The 16,055-nt window shown below is 47.3% G+C and overlaps 4 protein-coding genes across 4 annotated transcripts; 3 read left to right on the top strand and 1 right to left on the bottom strand.

The window, feature by feature from the left end:
- Positions 1–939: 939 nt before the first annotated feature.
- Positions 940–3,352, top strand: F5B22DRAFT_661773 (uncharacterized protein; the record flags this gene model as incomplete). The annotated part of the gene is made up of 10 exons (XM_047980384.1): positions 940–1,022; positions 1,078–1,580; positions 1,678–1,813; positions 1,873–1,919; positions 1,995–2,116; positions 2,221–2,318; positions 2,381–2,483; positions 2,549–2,655; positions 2,715–2,937; positions 2,995–3,352. The coding sequence occupies 10 exons, from the start codon at positions 940–942 to the stop codon at positions 3,337–3,339; spliced, it is 1,767 nt and encodes a 588-aa protein (XP_047825449.1). The 3' UTR covers positions 3,340–3,352.
- Positions 3,353–7,130: 3,778 nt separating this feature from the next.
- On the top strand, positions 7,131–8,790 carry F5B22DRAFT_661771 (MATE efflux family protein; the record flags this gene model as incomplete). Its single annotated transcript, XM_047980383.1, has 1 exon — positions 7,131–8,790. The coding sequence occupies exon 1, from the start codon at positions 7,303–7,305 to the stop codon at positions 8,788–8,790; it is 1,488 nt and encodes a 495-aa protein (XP_047825448.1). The 5' UTR covers positions 7,131–7,302.
- A 1,093-nt stretch (positions 8,791–9,883) lies between these two features.
- On the bottom strand, positions 9,884–12,463 carry F5B22DRAFT_661763 (cytochrome P450 46A1; the record flags this gene model as incomplete). Its single annotated transcript, XM_047980382.1, has 9 exons — positions 9,884–10,590; positions 10,668–10,790; positions 10,887–11,124; positions 11,192–11,256; positions 11,329–11,387; positions 11,440–11,804; positions 11,864–12,103; positions 12,160–12,201; positions 12,257–12,463. 9 exons carry the CDS (start codon positions 12,461–12,463, stop codon positions 10,430–10,432), a joined length of 1,500 nt encoding a protein of 499 aa, XP_047825447.1. The 3' UTR covers positions 9,884–10,429.
- A 1,683-nt stretch (positions 12,464–14,146) lies between these two features.
- Positions 14,147–15,023, top strand: F5B22DRAFT_651949 (pyrimidine nucleotidase; the record flags this gene model as incomplete). Its single annotated transcript, XM_047979539.1, has 4 exons — positions 14,147–14,193; positions 14,254–14,282; positions 14,337–14,798; positions 14,857–15,023. 4 exons carry the CDS (start codon positions 14,147–14,149, stop codon positions 15,021–15,023), a joined length of 705 nt encoding a protein of 234 aa, XP_047825446.1.
- Between the last annotated feature and the right edge of the window lie 1,032 nt (positions 15,024–16,055).

The following is a 16,055-nucleotide window of genomic DNA, read 5'->3' as shown; positions in this document are numbered from 1 at the left end:
GGACTCTTGAAATAAAAAATGTATACCCTGATTTTATTCGTACTTATTCTTTCATAATGTCCTGCATGCACTTCGGATGTGGGTCGACGAGGCTCTACTACCCCTAGATTCGCTGTGTGCTGCAATCCATATACAGCCCTGCCAACGATGCCGTGGCTTGGGAGTGATTGTTGAACGTGTGAGAAGTGAGCGTGGTAAACCTGTGGCTTTGGCAACCCTGGCTTGACACTAGAACGCGGTGTGCTAGAGAGTGTAAGGGTTTAGGGATGGTGTGCGAGTCACTTCGAAGTGGGAAGGTCTTCTAGGAGAATCGCATCACATCTCAAGCAACAAAGACTTCAACTAGGTAGGGAGGACATTGTGATGGTCTTGTGCCTACACCACGATGTGGTAACCTAAAGTTGAAAATTCACGACGTTCGATTGTATAAGGGTTCGGGTTTAGTAAAGCTGCCTGGGTATCTATAGATGTACTCAGATGCTGGGAAAGGATATGTTTTAGGCACCTAAGAGCATAGCGATATGGTTGAGGTAGACATGATCTGGGATCATATATCAGTCAGACAAGGAGGGCACAGATAGATGATTTAGATGGTGAGATGGTGCATATTTCTAACACATTCTATCTTTTTCTTTCTTCGTTATGGTGACCAGTCACAAATTCCGGTATGTACAGCCCATATATATATACATCTAGCTCCTCGCTTTCTAAGTATATGCGGTGGATTTTCGTTTGTACTAAAGTAACTCGTTCTTGCTGTTTTTGTATTTGTTTGCTATCACCATACCACCTGCCTCGACAGCATTGCAGTAGCTACCCGATACCTTCCCTTTCATACCTTATATGTACCTGCCTACGTACTGAGGTCAGTTCGTCTCCATCTTGATATTTTCAACCCCATCTCTTCATCTCGATTGACAACCGAATAATTTGACGACAATGGCTACTGGCATGAAGAGAAAGAGGGAGGATCCGCCTAGTGTGACACCCAGATTAGTAATCGGCATTGACTTAGGGACTACGTAATCACGAAATAACCCAAATTCTCAGAAATTCTGCTGACCATTCTTACTCTAGATTCTCTGGTGTGTCCTGGCTGGTTTGCCAGCCTGGTTCCGGAATCTCCAGTATCCAACCCGAAATCGTTTCTTTATGGCCCACCTCCCCCGACAATCGCCGGAAGAATTCAGATTGCCCGAAGGTGCCAACCAAGATTCATTATGGCAAGCACGGTGAAATTTCGTGGGGCTTCAAAATTCCTGCCGACGCTGAAGCTATCGAATGCCTTGGCCTAGTGTTATTCGACGATGAATGTCTGCCAAGCTTCTTCCAGCAGTCGATACACATTCAGAAGGCCAAGAAACTATTATATAAGCTCGAGAAAACCGGTATCCAGGTTATAGGCGATTATTTAAAGATGTTGTGGGATCACAGCTTGGAACAGATACGCAATGAAGTGGGAAGCACCCATGTAGATAGAATGACATTCGAAGTTGTTCTAGTCGTTCCACCAGGCCGGCCTGGTGATATCAATCGCATACGTGAAGCGGCGGAACATGCAGGGATACTCAATCATCGCAGTAAGAGCTCCGTCGGGGGTAGTTTTGCTTCCCTCTAACATGATACGCGTACAATTCTTTTCTTGGTTTAGACAGCAATTGACTTCCTGCGTCTTAGCTACCGGCGAGACCACGCTTACTCTCATTCCCCAAAGTAGGGCTGCAGCCCTTGCGTACATGCCTAATTCCGAACACCGGGGTGATTTGCAAGTTGGTGATTCATTTGTTGTCCTCAATGCTGGCGGCATAATTGCGTAAGTATATACTGTGTTTAAGCGTCTCGCCATACACTGATTTCTATCATGCCCACTAGAGGCGTTGCCAGCTACAAGGTCACCAAGCTAGAACCCTTCTCGATAAGTCATCTTTTTCCTTTTGACGGCAAGTCTTCTATTCGCAAAAACTAAAATTAGTCGCTAACAAATATCATGAAAGGTGCTCCGTGCGGCGCCACTTCTCTTGACCAGGAGTTTGAAGCACTCTTGAAGCATGCAACTGGGGAAGAATCTTGGAATAAAATGAATGCATCTGATATTCGTAAATTGATGAACAACGAAGTACGCCAAAACAGCATGGACATGACGATGCCTCCCATCAGCCCCCAGGAGATGTCATGTATTGACCCCTTTTCTTTGAGCTGTCGACTGATCAGAGTTTATAGTGGGAACACGAAATTAAAGGAACATTCAGCAAGTCGGATGAAACCTATGTAGTTGAATTGCCAAGTCGTGCAAACTCCGAAGCCATTCACCTTCAGTCGTAAGCCTATCTTTTTACATACAAGATTTTCGACGACAGAAACTCACAAATTGTTATACAAGGATTGACCTTCAGCCGACTTTTGATCACATTGTTTCTCAGATAGCTAAATTGCTCCATAAACAAATCCTGAGTATTAAGCGACAAACCTCACAACCGCCTAAAGTACGTTAAGATATCTCTCTTCATTCAGCAATCTCTATGTGTTTGGACTAAATAGAGTATACTAGCTCGTGATACTTGTAGGCGGTTTTGGGAGATCTGCATACCTCCTACAATACCTAAGGGGAATCCTTCACAGCCAAACTTCTATCTTGCAAGCCCGTGGAGATAAACCGTAAGTTCCCATCACTACTGTTGTACTAGGAATGACCGTATATTGACTCTTACGTCAAGCTGGACCGCAGCCTGCCGTGGTGCCACTTTGTCTCGCGTGACTCAATTAAATTGGGCCCGTCAAGATATAGATATTTTGCAGTCCGAGACTGCACGCTGTAGCTATGGCTGGACATCCGATGAAGTTTTCGACGCGAAGGTTCACGATATGAAAGATCGAGTTTGGAATGAAGCAAATAGAGAATGGCATGCACAAAAACAAATTAAGTGGTTCATCAGACAAGTATATTTGAAAATTCGCGGGTTTGTGCTTAGCGGTGATTAACTGACTGGCTTACAGGGAGAAGACATTTCTCAGAAGAAAACTCTCATATTCAACCGATGGCATTCTTGGAATATGCAGACGCAGGGATGGGGGACATCTATCATCCAAGTATTAGCCTGCGATGACCCAAATCCTCCTTCAAGGAAGCAAGGCAATATCCGATGTCTTGGCCTGATCCACGCTCGAACACCCAAGCCAGTGGAAAAGCTTCCGAGGGTGGATGATGGCCCTGCGTCATATCGCCATTGGGATTTCAAGGTAAAGGTGGTAATTTCTCGTGCCTGGTTGGACTTCTTCTTGGTTTCGGATGAAAAACAGGAAGAAAAGCTGCTGATGACGCTCCCCATGGGTTTGAAGTAAACTTTCTAAGGACTAGCTAGAATCTGAGGGGCGCGATTTGTAAGTGTAAAACCTGCATCTGGCGGTTTATTCGCGACTTGGACAAACTACCACTAGCAGGTTCGGGAACATGATTAATGTGTCCAGGCTCGTTCAGTTTGACGAACATTACGTCTTTGTCTGTCGCGTTGAGAATGCCCCCACATAATGTAGTCCATTCGAATGCCAAAAGATAGAAACCAAGTGAGCCAAACCTTGATGTTTAATGTATTAATACTTAACGCGTACTTGACATGATTTAGATCAAGCTTAAACTACTCTCCTGTATGTAAAACTAATATTGATGTTGGCTGCCATTTCTCCCCGTAAGACAGGTATTTTGGAAAGTAAAAAGGGTGGTAAGCAGTGATCTGCCGTGTAGCCTCGCGAAAGCCCGGAACGAGATGCAAAGCAGGTCACCTCGAAGAGAATTTTCCGAGCTTCGCTAGTGGAAGAACATGGTGCAATCTCCCGACAGCTGCGTCATGCAGATCAGCAGGAGATGTTACCAGTCTCGAACAACATGGAGACTCACATCGCATCGCATCACATCGCATGTTACGGCCAACACATCGTGCGGTCTAGATGGGGGTCCTTCGGATCTGGTTCTTCTAGCAATGCATGAATCGCTTCATGAACCCAATTCGGTATGTCTTGACATCAGTTGAACCACGGAACCGCCTGTTCTCAACTGTGGCACAACTTATACCGATACCAGATGGGAAGTCTTATAAACTTCATATGAAGCATTGTTGCCAACTTCTTAGACGTGCAACACTTCGCGAGTTATCCAGTCCCATGGACTGACGATGGTATGAAGTATTTTGAAGACGGTACCAGGTTTTTCAACTACCAGGCGCTGCTACTCCGTCACTGTCTGCGCCACTTATGCGGCCGGCACGTCAACCATGAGGAGGTGTAGTGCATCTAGGTCTTAGTCATGGCGTGGGCTCCGGCGCTTAACTGTCTTACCATTCACGTTGCTGTTCCAGAGGCATACGTTGAGATGAGGGGTTTATGAGTAAACAGTAATAATGCGATCACCTAGTGATTCATGGCTCATGGATAGCCGGTTTACTTCCTTTCCTTGATAGTGAGGATGCACCGCGGCTTACTACACCATGATATCCTTGCTTTTCGAATTGCGCCTGAATAGAGATCCGTGACGGAATATGGCGTTTGAACTGTAGAATCCCAGCAGCTATGACGGTGGGAGGGTAGCTGAAGTGTGCTAGATTAGGTAATTACACAAGACTCCGGTTGAACCGACTCTACCGCCTACATCAAATGCCAATCATTCAGCCACCATTCCCGTGGCCCAAGTCTCTCTATAGACACCCTAGAGTAGATCATCTGCATTGGCCCTTTGCCAGATTTGAGGGACGGCTCCTGCTAGACTTGATACACTCCGTGCAGGGCACTACTTGTGAAAGCAGTAGGCCAGCCAGTGTCATGTCCCCCGTCTTCAACGTTCACGAACTGTTCTCCCAAGTAGCTCAACCCAATGTTCTACCTGTACTCTCCAAACGAAACGCCCGATCTAGAGAAACAAATGCTAGAACTATCTATCTTATCTTGGTTGTCTACACATACACACTGGTAACTGAGACGAGGTATGACGAGTACGATGTCGGTCTCATATGGTATCTACGCCTTGCAGATACGCCTAGGGAAGGACTGAGACCCTAACGATCTTGCAGCTCAGTACAGTATAAACGAAGGACAGTAACGATCACTAACAGTAATGCAGATCGTCGGAACATTAGGGTCCAGGCCAAGTATATCATGGCCACTAATCGGATCAGATCCTCAGTGTACACAAGCTTGGAAAGGCATGTATGTCAGAATATAGGCTACCTCGCCTTCACAAAGAGTTTACAGTTCTTAGATCTATGTTGCTTTTTCTGTTCGAGGGCACCTGACGCCTATCGCGGGGTAAAAGCAGCTGTCGTCATTCTCCCGGGCGCCTCAATTCACCTAGTCTAGTCCCAGATCTGAGGGCTTGGATGATAGCTCAGGCGGTACAAGTTCACAACAACCGATTCCGAGTGCCTCGGTATGTGCGAGGCGTCAGCGAAAGCCTCACGTTGCCTTTTCCTGACTAGCAACCGAGACATCGTAGATACTTCCTCGTCGGGTCCTCAAGATTTTGTTTCCAAGAATCGCTTGGTCTCTAAATTATTCACTGACATGTGTTCTTCGCCATTATCATCCTAATCGATTATTATTTAACATTCATCTCATTCAATAAAGCCTTCTTAATTAGAGAAAACAGGGCCGGAACAACTACACCAGATTTAACCCCGAATTGAAACCCCTGCAGACCAGAGTTCCGCTCGGCGACTGAGTCGAGAGGCTAATGCACGAACCCGCAGAACATGATCCTTGAACGCACTGTATATCGAATCTTTCATACACCCCAGGCGTTTGTGATGCCGACACTGGCGCATAGCTAAGCGATTATCAGCCCTTTTCTCCCAACTGGTGAGTTGAGCAGAATTTGACCGGCTGAAAAACTGATAGTGGAAGATCGCGTTAACTGATTCACATGGCATTCTCGAGCAGCTGTCATAAACTCCATGTCTCAAACACGGTAATGGAACCATCTCAGAGATATAGGCGGCCTGACCGTAGCTGAATAAGTGAACACGACGAAATGGTGAACATGATAGATCATGATAACCTGCTCTAATTGGATGCAGAGGGCGCCGTGTCTGCCTATTTGGGTAATGCGCCAAGCCTCCCTCTCCTGACTCACCCACTTCGATATAAGATCAGCGTATAGCGAAGCTTAACTTCGGTTGATATGCAAGAGGTTTTAGAAGATGCTTATGTGGTATTCTGTCTGTACGGCATAGTGCTTGCAGCAAAGAGAAGACTTGGGTTTCCTGGAGAGAGAGCGGTGCTTTTGACATGATATGATACTATATGAAGATATGCCACTAGAGGACTGTCAGATGAACTATCAGATAGATTGGTATACATAGGCAATAGGCGTAAGACTGGGCATGGAATCAAGCAACGATTGGTTTATACTATCTGACCATACAGTCACGACGCACTGTAGCTTATTGCCACCACTCTGCGGCAGGTGTTGCATACCAATTGTTGGGCTTGAACAATGCCTCGGTCCATGCCCTCGTCCATGCAAAGCTGATCTCGTGGTATTCTTCCTTGCGAGGCCCGACGCCTTGGATAAGCCTGCCAGCACCACTCACGACATGAGACTAGGGGCCAGACTACGATGCCTCCCTGCACGGCAGACTAATGTCGGCAGCACCAAGTCTACCACCCAGCTGAGTGAGTGTATATACTGTATTGTGACGGAGGACAAGATATGAGAACAGACCACGAACTATTAGGGATCGACACAGACCACATACGGCTACCGCCACCCAATCACGGCATAAGAAGCCGCAGCGCTCGATTAGAAATCCACAACAACCAGACTCCGTTCATGGTGATACTGGTTGGCCAGAGCCCGGACACGGGGATCCGCATGTTAAATTTGTGTAGCTTCTGGAGGCGTTGACGCTATGGTCGAAGCAACACAGTACCGTTGGCATGCATGGGCTGACGCAAAGTGTGTCTGAGACCCTTATACATGTAAACCAGCAAAGTCGGACAAAGCTAAGTAGGTAACGTAGTTCGTGGCGAGATGGACCGATCCAGGTACGTACTGGCCGGCAGTGCACGTAAAAGAGCGGCTCACGCCAGTCTGGTTTCGAGCATTATTTAATTCCCACGCTCCTTTCATCAACCGTCCTTTATCCAGGCTTATAATACTATTCATCATCACCAAGCAGGAGACTGCCCGAGTCCCCCCAACATCCGAGCAAGCTGACCACACGGAGCATATCTTCATCGATATTCAATAACAGCCTCTACGCTTCTCTCCGTGTGAGTCGGCAAGACGATACGAATCCCACCCGTCTTAGTCACATCATGCACACCCCTCAGCCGCCGTGTGAGGCACGAGAGGAAGGACACATTTGTCCTCCTACAGAATATACACCGCTCCTCGCCGAGTCATCGAAACCTACCTCGGAATTGCATAAGGAAGATCAGAATGCTCACTACGACTGGGTAGCAGAGCTCCGGTTGCTGGCACAATACTCGCTTCCCCTGATAGCTACATACTTGTTGCAGTACACATGGTCCATCATAACCACGTTCGTCGCTGGTCATCTCGGCCCCGATGATCTGGCCGCGGCGAGTATGGGAATGACAACAATGGCCATTGCCGGATTTGCAATTTTCGAGGGCATGGCTACGGCCTTGGACACACTCTGCTCTCAGGCTTACGGCTCGAACAACTTGACAGGGGTTGGTGTGCATGTTCAACGTATGTTGGTTCTGATGGCCGTGGTGTCTATTCCCTTGGCTACCATCTGGGCCGCATCGCCTAGTATCCTGTCGCTCTTCGTGGACCAAGAGCATGTGATCGCTAAGACGGGTGCTTTTCTACGGGTTAGCATCCTGGGGATGCCTGGGTATGCGTCGTTCGAGGCATTGAAGCGTTTCCTACAAGCCCAGGGGAATTTCTCGATTGCCATGGTCATCCTCCTCATCTGCACTCCAGTCAATGCCTTCACCAGCTGGTTCTTCGCCTTCCAGCTTGGCATGGGACTCAATGGTGCTGCTCTGGGCATCGCATTGACCAACACCCTCCGTCCCCTCCTGCTTATTCTCTACTGCTTGACGCCGTTTGGGCGGTGGTCCCATAAGTGCTGGGGCGGCTTCTCACGAACCGTCTGGACTAACTGGAAGCCAATTGTCAAGCTATCCTTCGCCGGCTCTGCCGTCAATCTGGCCGAATGGGGATCTTTCCAGATCGTTGGATTCAGCACTTCGCGTCTGGGCACCAACCACCTGGCAGCACAGTCGGTTCTGGTCACTGTCTCCATGGTGACATGGCATATTCCCTTTTCCATGAGCGTGGGCATCAGCACTCGTGTCGGCCACTTGATTGGGGCTGGCCTTGTGAGCACTGCTCGACGTGCTGCCACCCTGTACTGTATTGTATTTACCGTGGTCGGCTGCATCAACTGCTTCGCGCTATATTTCCTACAACACTCTATCCTAAGCTTCTTCCTGGAAGAGAACAACACTCGCGTCGTCTATGAACTTGCCGCTTCCACCATGGTTGTGGTCAGTTTGTACCAGATTATCGATGCCTTTATATGCTGGACTAATGGAATCCTTCGTGGTCTTGGGCGACAGTCCGTAGCCGCATGTGTTGTCATCGCCGTCAACTACTGCGCTGCTGTGCCGCTTGCATTGTGGCTGGAGCTGGGACCCCCTGGGTTTGCTCTTAATGGAGCTTGGCTGGGTATCGCGAGCGGCATGGTCATTATCGCCATTATCGAATGTTTCTACATCAAGTTGCTCGACTGGGACAGGTGCGTGGGACGTGTGCGAAAGACGTTGTGAGGAGGAGGGACAAGATTGATGGATATGTCATACTATTTGATTTCTTCTGATTATTATCAGCGCAGGCATTGAAGAAAACGCATTCGTTATTGTGGAAAATGTTTAATCTAATGGCGTTAAGAGAAAATGGTATCTGCATGGATGATGATGGATGGGAGGGGATGCTAGGCTTTGTACATAGTCATATGAACTAAAAATTGTCTACAATTTGAGATTATCCTTAGACCTGCTGGCTAACTCACACTCGACCTCATCGGTGCTTCTGGAAAAAGGATGTTGACGTAGAAATATCTGCCATCTATCAGCAATCCAAGACCACCAAACCCCACGATCGATCCCTAAATCGTCAATGACACAGAGTACCGATACATACATTCAACGAAGCCTCTTCGATCGTCTCCCATCCACTCTAGTGAACATAAGCAAGTTTGTTTTGTATTGCCCCAAAGAGACCGGATATTCGCCTACATGTAATACCACAACCGCCGGAAGCCTGACCGCCAAATCTAGGGTTGCAGCTGAATCGCCGCAATCAAATCAGCTGTGTCATGGCATGTGTCTATGCACTTGCACTCACTAGAAAATTTCGCAAACTGATTCGATCTGAGCCATTGGCATTTCGCCGTGAAATAAAAAAGTGAGCAATCAATCAATATAAATATCAGAAGTAAGGAAGAGAGATTCACTATTGAGAAAAATGAAAAAAAAGTATCCTCCCAGCTGAATTGCAACACTCAAATGTGGCGTTGGCCACCCTGGCTGCGATACAGATAAAATCTTGAACCCTGCTCCCAGATCAGCCGATCTAAGAAAGAAAGGGTTTAGGCCTAACGGATAGGAGCCGAATACGACGCTCTCCCATTGGACGAGTGGTGTTCACGATGCACAACGCAACCCCACACAAGTTCTCGCCAATCTAGAGGGATTACGTTAGGATTTGCCCGCATCCAAGGGTCCCATGCGAGCGGTAAGCTACCGCTGGTTTATAGCAGAGGACCCTGGTCGATAAAAGCATGGATATGGCGGTTGGGAATTTGGGAATAGGTATCACATCACAGCAGCCGCACTAGTATAGCGTGAATAAACGTTGTCACAACTCACAAAAGGTTCTATTTTATCCCATGTAGCTAAATGATCTCTAAGTAGCTTTCCCGCCTTTGGCGACGAGAAAGAGAGAGGAAGCATCTGGCTAATATTGATAATCACGGCTTTTCCATGAGAAGATCAACAGACCATTTTTCATTCTATACCGCGTTTACCCCTTTTGAATCCTTCAGTGACCCGTCAGATCTCTCCCGTGCCGTGTGGTTCGAGATATCCCATGATTCCCCCGTGTCACATAGCACGGAGTGCGACATCGGCTCCTCCCTCGGCTCACGAAGAGGGTAAGCCTGTCATTCGATGTAAATTTTTTTTTCAAACCTGCCGTTGCATTTTGCTTTTTCTCTGTGCTCTCCGACTGACCCCACCCCCCTTCGAAGACCGTCATACCTATATATCTACCTAGACCTAGTACCATGTACCACGCTACACCAATGCCGTTCGATAGATATGTGGCTTTTCGGCCCTCAGCTCGCCGCGTGTGACGCCAAATGGTGCACATATTTCCAAGACAATGTCCTCGCCTGACAGCAATGTTCTAGCTTGTGCGGCGAGTCACACGAATGGGAAATCCATTCTTGGGCTTCAGCGTGAAACTGGGGAGGTATTCTAGCTCAAAACCTGGTTCGAGACTTATCTCGAAGTGACGGAATAGGGTGGCTAGCGTCAGTGTCATTTCAAGCATGGCGAGACCTTGTCCTAGACAGTGCGATACACGGTTAGATAAGTGTCTTTCTGTTCCCGAGAGGGGAGCGATAACCGGCGACGGAACTTACCAGTGCAGCTTCTTGGGCCGTATGAGAAGGGGAAGTAAGTTCCCCGCGGTTTCGTCTGTCCGGATCGCCACCGTTCGGGATCGAACTTGTCAGGGTCTTCCCATAGCCTAGGGTCACGATGTACTACAGTCACATCCCGAAGCGTTAGCTGATGTATGCGGGATATGCCAATACGGAAATGTGCATGCCCGAATACGGAGTGCGTAGGTAGGTGCTTACCTGCGGGATTCCATAGCGCAAGGGTTGTGTTCGCCGGCAATGTCACGCCCGCCACGGTCGTATCCTTGGCGCAAGTACGGAAAGTCCCAAAGCCGGGAGAGCTGAATCGGAGTGTTTCCTTCAGCACCATATTCAAGTACGGCAGCTTGACGTGCTCTAGGGTTGCGACTTCGGCCTCGAAGGGAATTGAGGCGTCAATTTCTTCACGCAGATGCTTGAAAATGGTCGGGTTGCGAAGCTGTGGCGTAAATCACATCAGATCAGACGTTTGTAAGTTCCATTATGTCTCAGTTTTGGGAACTTACCACTTGCCAAACCAAGAAAGACATGGTATGTGCGGTAGGATCTCCTCCTGCTACCAAGAATGCAACTGCACGATGAGACAATGTCAACTCAGTGTTACTCTATTAAGCCAATCACGCTTACTTCAATATCAACGTACCATAGTTATCACAGAGTTCTTGTGAATTGAACGTGTAGTTGCCATCTGCTTCTCGTTGTCTAAAGAATTCATGAGCCATGTGTCCTCAATTTTTAAGATGTGAGTACTTACAAAGCCAAGATCTCAAAAATCTTCTTTTCGGGCTTCTTGTCGCTCTCAGCAGCCTCTTTTGAACGGGCGTCTTTCACGGCGTCCTTCGCCATGTCTCGTAGCTCGGTGATCGCTCTGTTCATGATCCTGGTAGCCTTGAAGATGGGAATCTTTCCGCGGAGAGGAAACAAACCACACTTCATCAATTCTGGGAGAATCATCTCTAGTAGTTGTGCGATACGGCAGTCCTGGCCTTGGTTGATCGCATTGAAGCTTGTTCCAAATGCAATGTCACCAATGAAATCCAGTGAGAGGAGAATGTTGAGTCCTGAGAGGTCAATGACGCTCTTGGTTTTTGCAGCGCGGTCAAGTTGCCGGACATAGTTCTTTAATATTTCTCAGTTAGCAAATGAACAGAGTCTGATGACCACGAGCTTGCACTTACTTTTATATGATTTGCGAGGCAGGGGTATTGCTGTTGGATAACACTTGGCTGGAAGGCTGGAGCAAGGCGCTTGCTTTGCATCTTCCATCTCTCTTGATTCGTCTGCACAAACAACGCGTCGCCATCTAGGGGTTTGAAGCCATCGTACTGAGGAGCAGACTTGGGCCAGTTGGAGGTTGCAATTTCAGCAACCACTGCTGGGTCTCCAATATAGATCACGCGGGAGAATAGACCATTCCACTTTATAAAGGTCACCATAAGTTCGGGTGAAAAGGCACCGAAGGGGCAGTACTCACAGTCTGAAAGATCTGACCATACTCTCGGTTCCAGTCAATCCACTAAAAAAGAATTAGGCTCTAAAACTAAAATGCCGTGATATACAGCGGAGACTACCTTTTCATGTACGTCATTTCCCATAGTCTGGTCAAGATTGCCCAGAAAGACATTCTTGACTGGGGGCCCAGGGAACTGGAGACGAGCTCGCGTATAAGACACGATGAACCGAATCAGCGCGGTGCTAGCCACAAGAGCCGCAGCAACGAGTGCTGGGACCAGCCCATGGTCCGAGTGTAGGGCGAGTAATGAAGAAAACACAGCCATTAAACACGAGGAGGTTCAACCAATGATGGCGCGAAGCTGGTATAATCTAGGGGAGGATAATGGCAGAAGTCTTCCTATGTCCATAATATTAACTTGTGGGTTTTATATGATATCGAGAATTTCGCCCCATGGCCATATCCTCATGGTACACTCTCTCTGATACTATGATGAAAGTACATAGTAGCAAAATACCAGCAGGGATCCGATCACATCGTGCTATGCACATCACGTAACTGGGCTGGCTGATCGGTATCCGTTGTATGCATGTGAACCTGGATCGAGTGCGTGAAGCGCGATGCATTCACCAATGATCTGATGTTTTGCTGTATACCTTGCTAGCTAGCCCTTGCCCTGGCCTCTCTGGTCTGGTACGGTGTCGGCTATCTGATTTAATCTTAGCAAAAACCGAGAGAATGGGCAATCGAAATTAATGATCATCATAACGTTCATCCAACGCTATTCATACCACATCTATCCAGTACATCCTGTCTCTGCCGTCAAATAAATTAGTATATTAGATATATCGTATTCTAGTAAATGTCCTTTTGCCGTTCATCTTCATCTATCCGAGTTTCACTGTGATCAACTTAACTTTTCCGTATATTCAAGGATCGGCTGTGAAACCTTAGTAACCCGGTGTATGTGCGATGTAGTCGGTGAGCAGTGAGCCGCTGTGGTTCTACAAGGATGCCGCAGATCACCAAGGACCATGCATCTCGGTTGTTTGGTTTTACTACCAATCAAACTACCGCACGAGGCGTAATTTTCAAAAATGCTTGGACAACTCTTGTCTTGGTAGCCTCATTAGCCACAGAGTAGCTAATGCAGTCCATCGATACGCCATAGCTTGGCTTCCACCTTGTAGCATAGCGTGGATAGCAAACGGGAGGCTCAGGATACTATTATTCTGTGGCTGAGCTAAGATGCTGCTCTCCTAACATATAAAACACGATATTTGCCTAGTAGATCTGGTAGATCTTACGAAAATATCCCTTAAATCCTTAGCTGCATTGCTCAAAATCGTGCGGCACGGGCCGGATCCAATCGTGGGCATTTAAAGCAGGAAATATCCCCGTCACGTCGCTCGGCCAGAACGTGTCATTTTCGAAGCTGTCCATGATCTGCAAGGAGACGCAGAAATTCACACAAGATGTGAGCTGAGCTGCGGTATTTGCGGATAGTATTAACTGCCACCGCATATACTATTGCTTCTGTCCTCTTATTTCATGCAGGCGAGATAAAGGATTGACGAGGGTATTGGCAGTGAACCGTCGGATCAAAAAGCCACACTGTTCCGGCATGTCAATTCGGTCAAGTACGCGGATGCGCTGTTCCCGGGTGAGGTGCTTTCACTCCGCTCTCACCAGAGACTCTCTACCAAACATTGGGCCCATGTGCGCGGAGGCAATAGGTAGTTATAATGGCGTCATACTCATGGTTGGTAAGAGGCATGCTGTAGAACGAGCATGAAGCTGAATAGCCAAAATGGTATGAGTGTCGAGCATCTTTGTAGACACGAAAATAAATAAATAGCTTGCCTACAACTCTTTTCTCACTTACCTTTTCACCATTGACTACATGGCTCCTTCTATGTTTTCGTTATTTCAGCATAGTCGACTGAATATTCAGAAGTCGAGCTGGTTTTTTCAAGTTTTTGGCCTCCAATTCTGGTCAAAAGCGGCTATGGCGCCTGAAGAGGTTCCTCCTACACCTAAGAAGGTCTTCTTCTTGTAAGCGTCTGTGTCTCATTCTATCTCTTATGCCAACTCCATTATTAACAAGATCTGCAGTGATATTGACAACTGTCTCTATCCGGCAAGTGAGTTAATCCAGCTCAGAGAGGACGTTAGTATCTGTACTAATAGTGGTGTAGAAGCCGGAGTTCATGAGCGCATGGCTGATATGATTCATGTCTATTTTGAGAAACACCTCAATCTCTCACCTCAGGAGGCCATCGATCTTCACGCAAAATACTACGCAACATATGGCCTGGCTATCGGGGGCCTGATGCGTCATCATAACATTGATCCCCTTCACTTCAACTCAGAAGTTGACGATGCGTTGCCCCTCGAAGACATGATTCAATCACGAATTGACCTGGTCCGTCTGCTTCAAGACGTTGACCGAAGTAAAGTTAAGCTTTGGCTGTTCACAAATGCATATGTCAACCATGGTCAACGTGTTGTCAAGATATTGGGTGTGGACAAGATGTTTGATGGTATCACTTACTGTGACTACACCAAACTTCCATTTGTGAGCAAGCCGCAAGAAGAAATGTTCGCCAAAGCGATGATGGAAGCAGGCGTGCACAACATGGAAGATTGTTATTTCGTTGGTAAGTGATCTTGATGCGACTACAACGGCTGGTCATCTAAAATAACACCACCATCCAGATGACAATTACAACAACTGCAACATGGCGGAGAAGCTGGGATGGAATAGTGCACATCTTGTCGAAGAGGGGGCTCACGTTCCCGCACAGCAAGCATCCCAGCATCAGATTAGTCATTTGGATGATTTGAGGCAAACGTTCCCACAATTATTCAAGCAAGGCGCATGACAGGAACGGGAAGCATTGGAGTAGAATCATTCAAGCTCACTCACACTCAGCTCGAGAAATGAAAAATAAACATATCATCAATCATGGCGCTGTCTTTGGCAATTTCAAAATACGGAAAGAGAGAAGTGTTGACTGCCTCATTTTGATTTATCATTACATAACTTGAACAACACCATGTGCAGCTTTCCGTAAATTGCATCTTCAACATTCCGGTGGTAACAGCGGCTAAAGGAAAGAATAGCATAGAAACACTGCGGAACTCTGATTGTTTGTCTTCCCATATTCACTCAATGGCCTGATTTGCCTTACACAATGGCGTACGTGGGCAACAAACATCTTAGTTTCGACCAACTGGCTGTAAACATATCAGACAGCCACCTTCATGTTGTCTTAAGATGAAGGTACAGTAGCAAAGTAGTTGTGTGAGATCCAAGTCAACGAAGCCATCTTAGAACTGATATTTGCTGAAATGAAAAAAGTCGTACTACTACGCGAATGTCGAGGACCAGTGACCTGATGATTACTTAGAGTATTATTGTAGATGAGTGCCCGGTGAGATCCAACTCACACTAGGAGTGAACTGACCCCAATGAGCTGGCGAAACTCTTCCCGGCTCCAGCAGGCGTGTCGGAAATGCACTTGAACGCTCAGTCCAGGCTGCTAAGTGGCCTCACAAAACGCGATCAAAGCACAGCCTCGGGAAGCTGCATGCGTAGTGCGCAGCATCGGGGTCCATCAGCACATATGTAAAACAACCAAGTCAGAACTTCGACAGATGGCAAGAATCAAGAGGGCACAAGAAAGTTGAGTTCAACGGGATGTAACATAGGTGAGAAAATGCTTCAAGCTTTTCCCGGGCGTGGGAAATATCTGAGTTGGCTGTGTAAAACTAAGAATAGAAACAACAGTTACCGAGGAGGCGGCACGAGAAATGCGAGTAGCTAGGCATATGATGAAACATATATGGCCTTGCAGGTGGAGATATACGGTTGACTGCACCGATTTCATTCCACGGGTTGACTCTCAAGGTTA

The sequence above is a fragment of the Xylaria bambusicola genome (assembly GCF_022495145.1).
Source record: "Xylaria bambusicola strain CBS 139988 unplaced genomic scaffold F5B22scaffold_77, whole genome shotgun sequence".
Taxonomy (NCBI): domain Eukaryota; kingdom Fungi; phylum Ascomycota; class Sordariomycetes; order Xylariales; family Xylariaceae; genus Xylaria; species Xylaria bambusicola.
The sequence above is the reverse complement of the archived record's forward strand: the minus strand, read 5'-3'. Positions and strand labels throughout refer to the sequence as shown.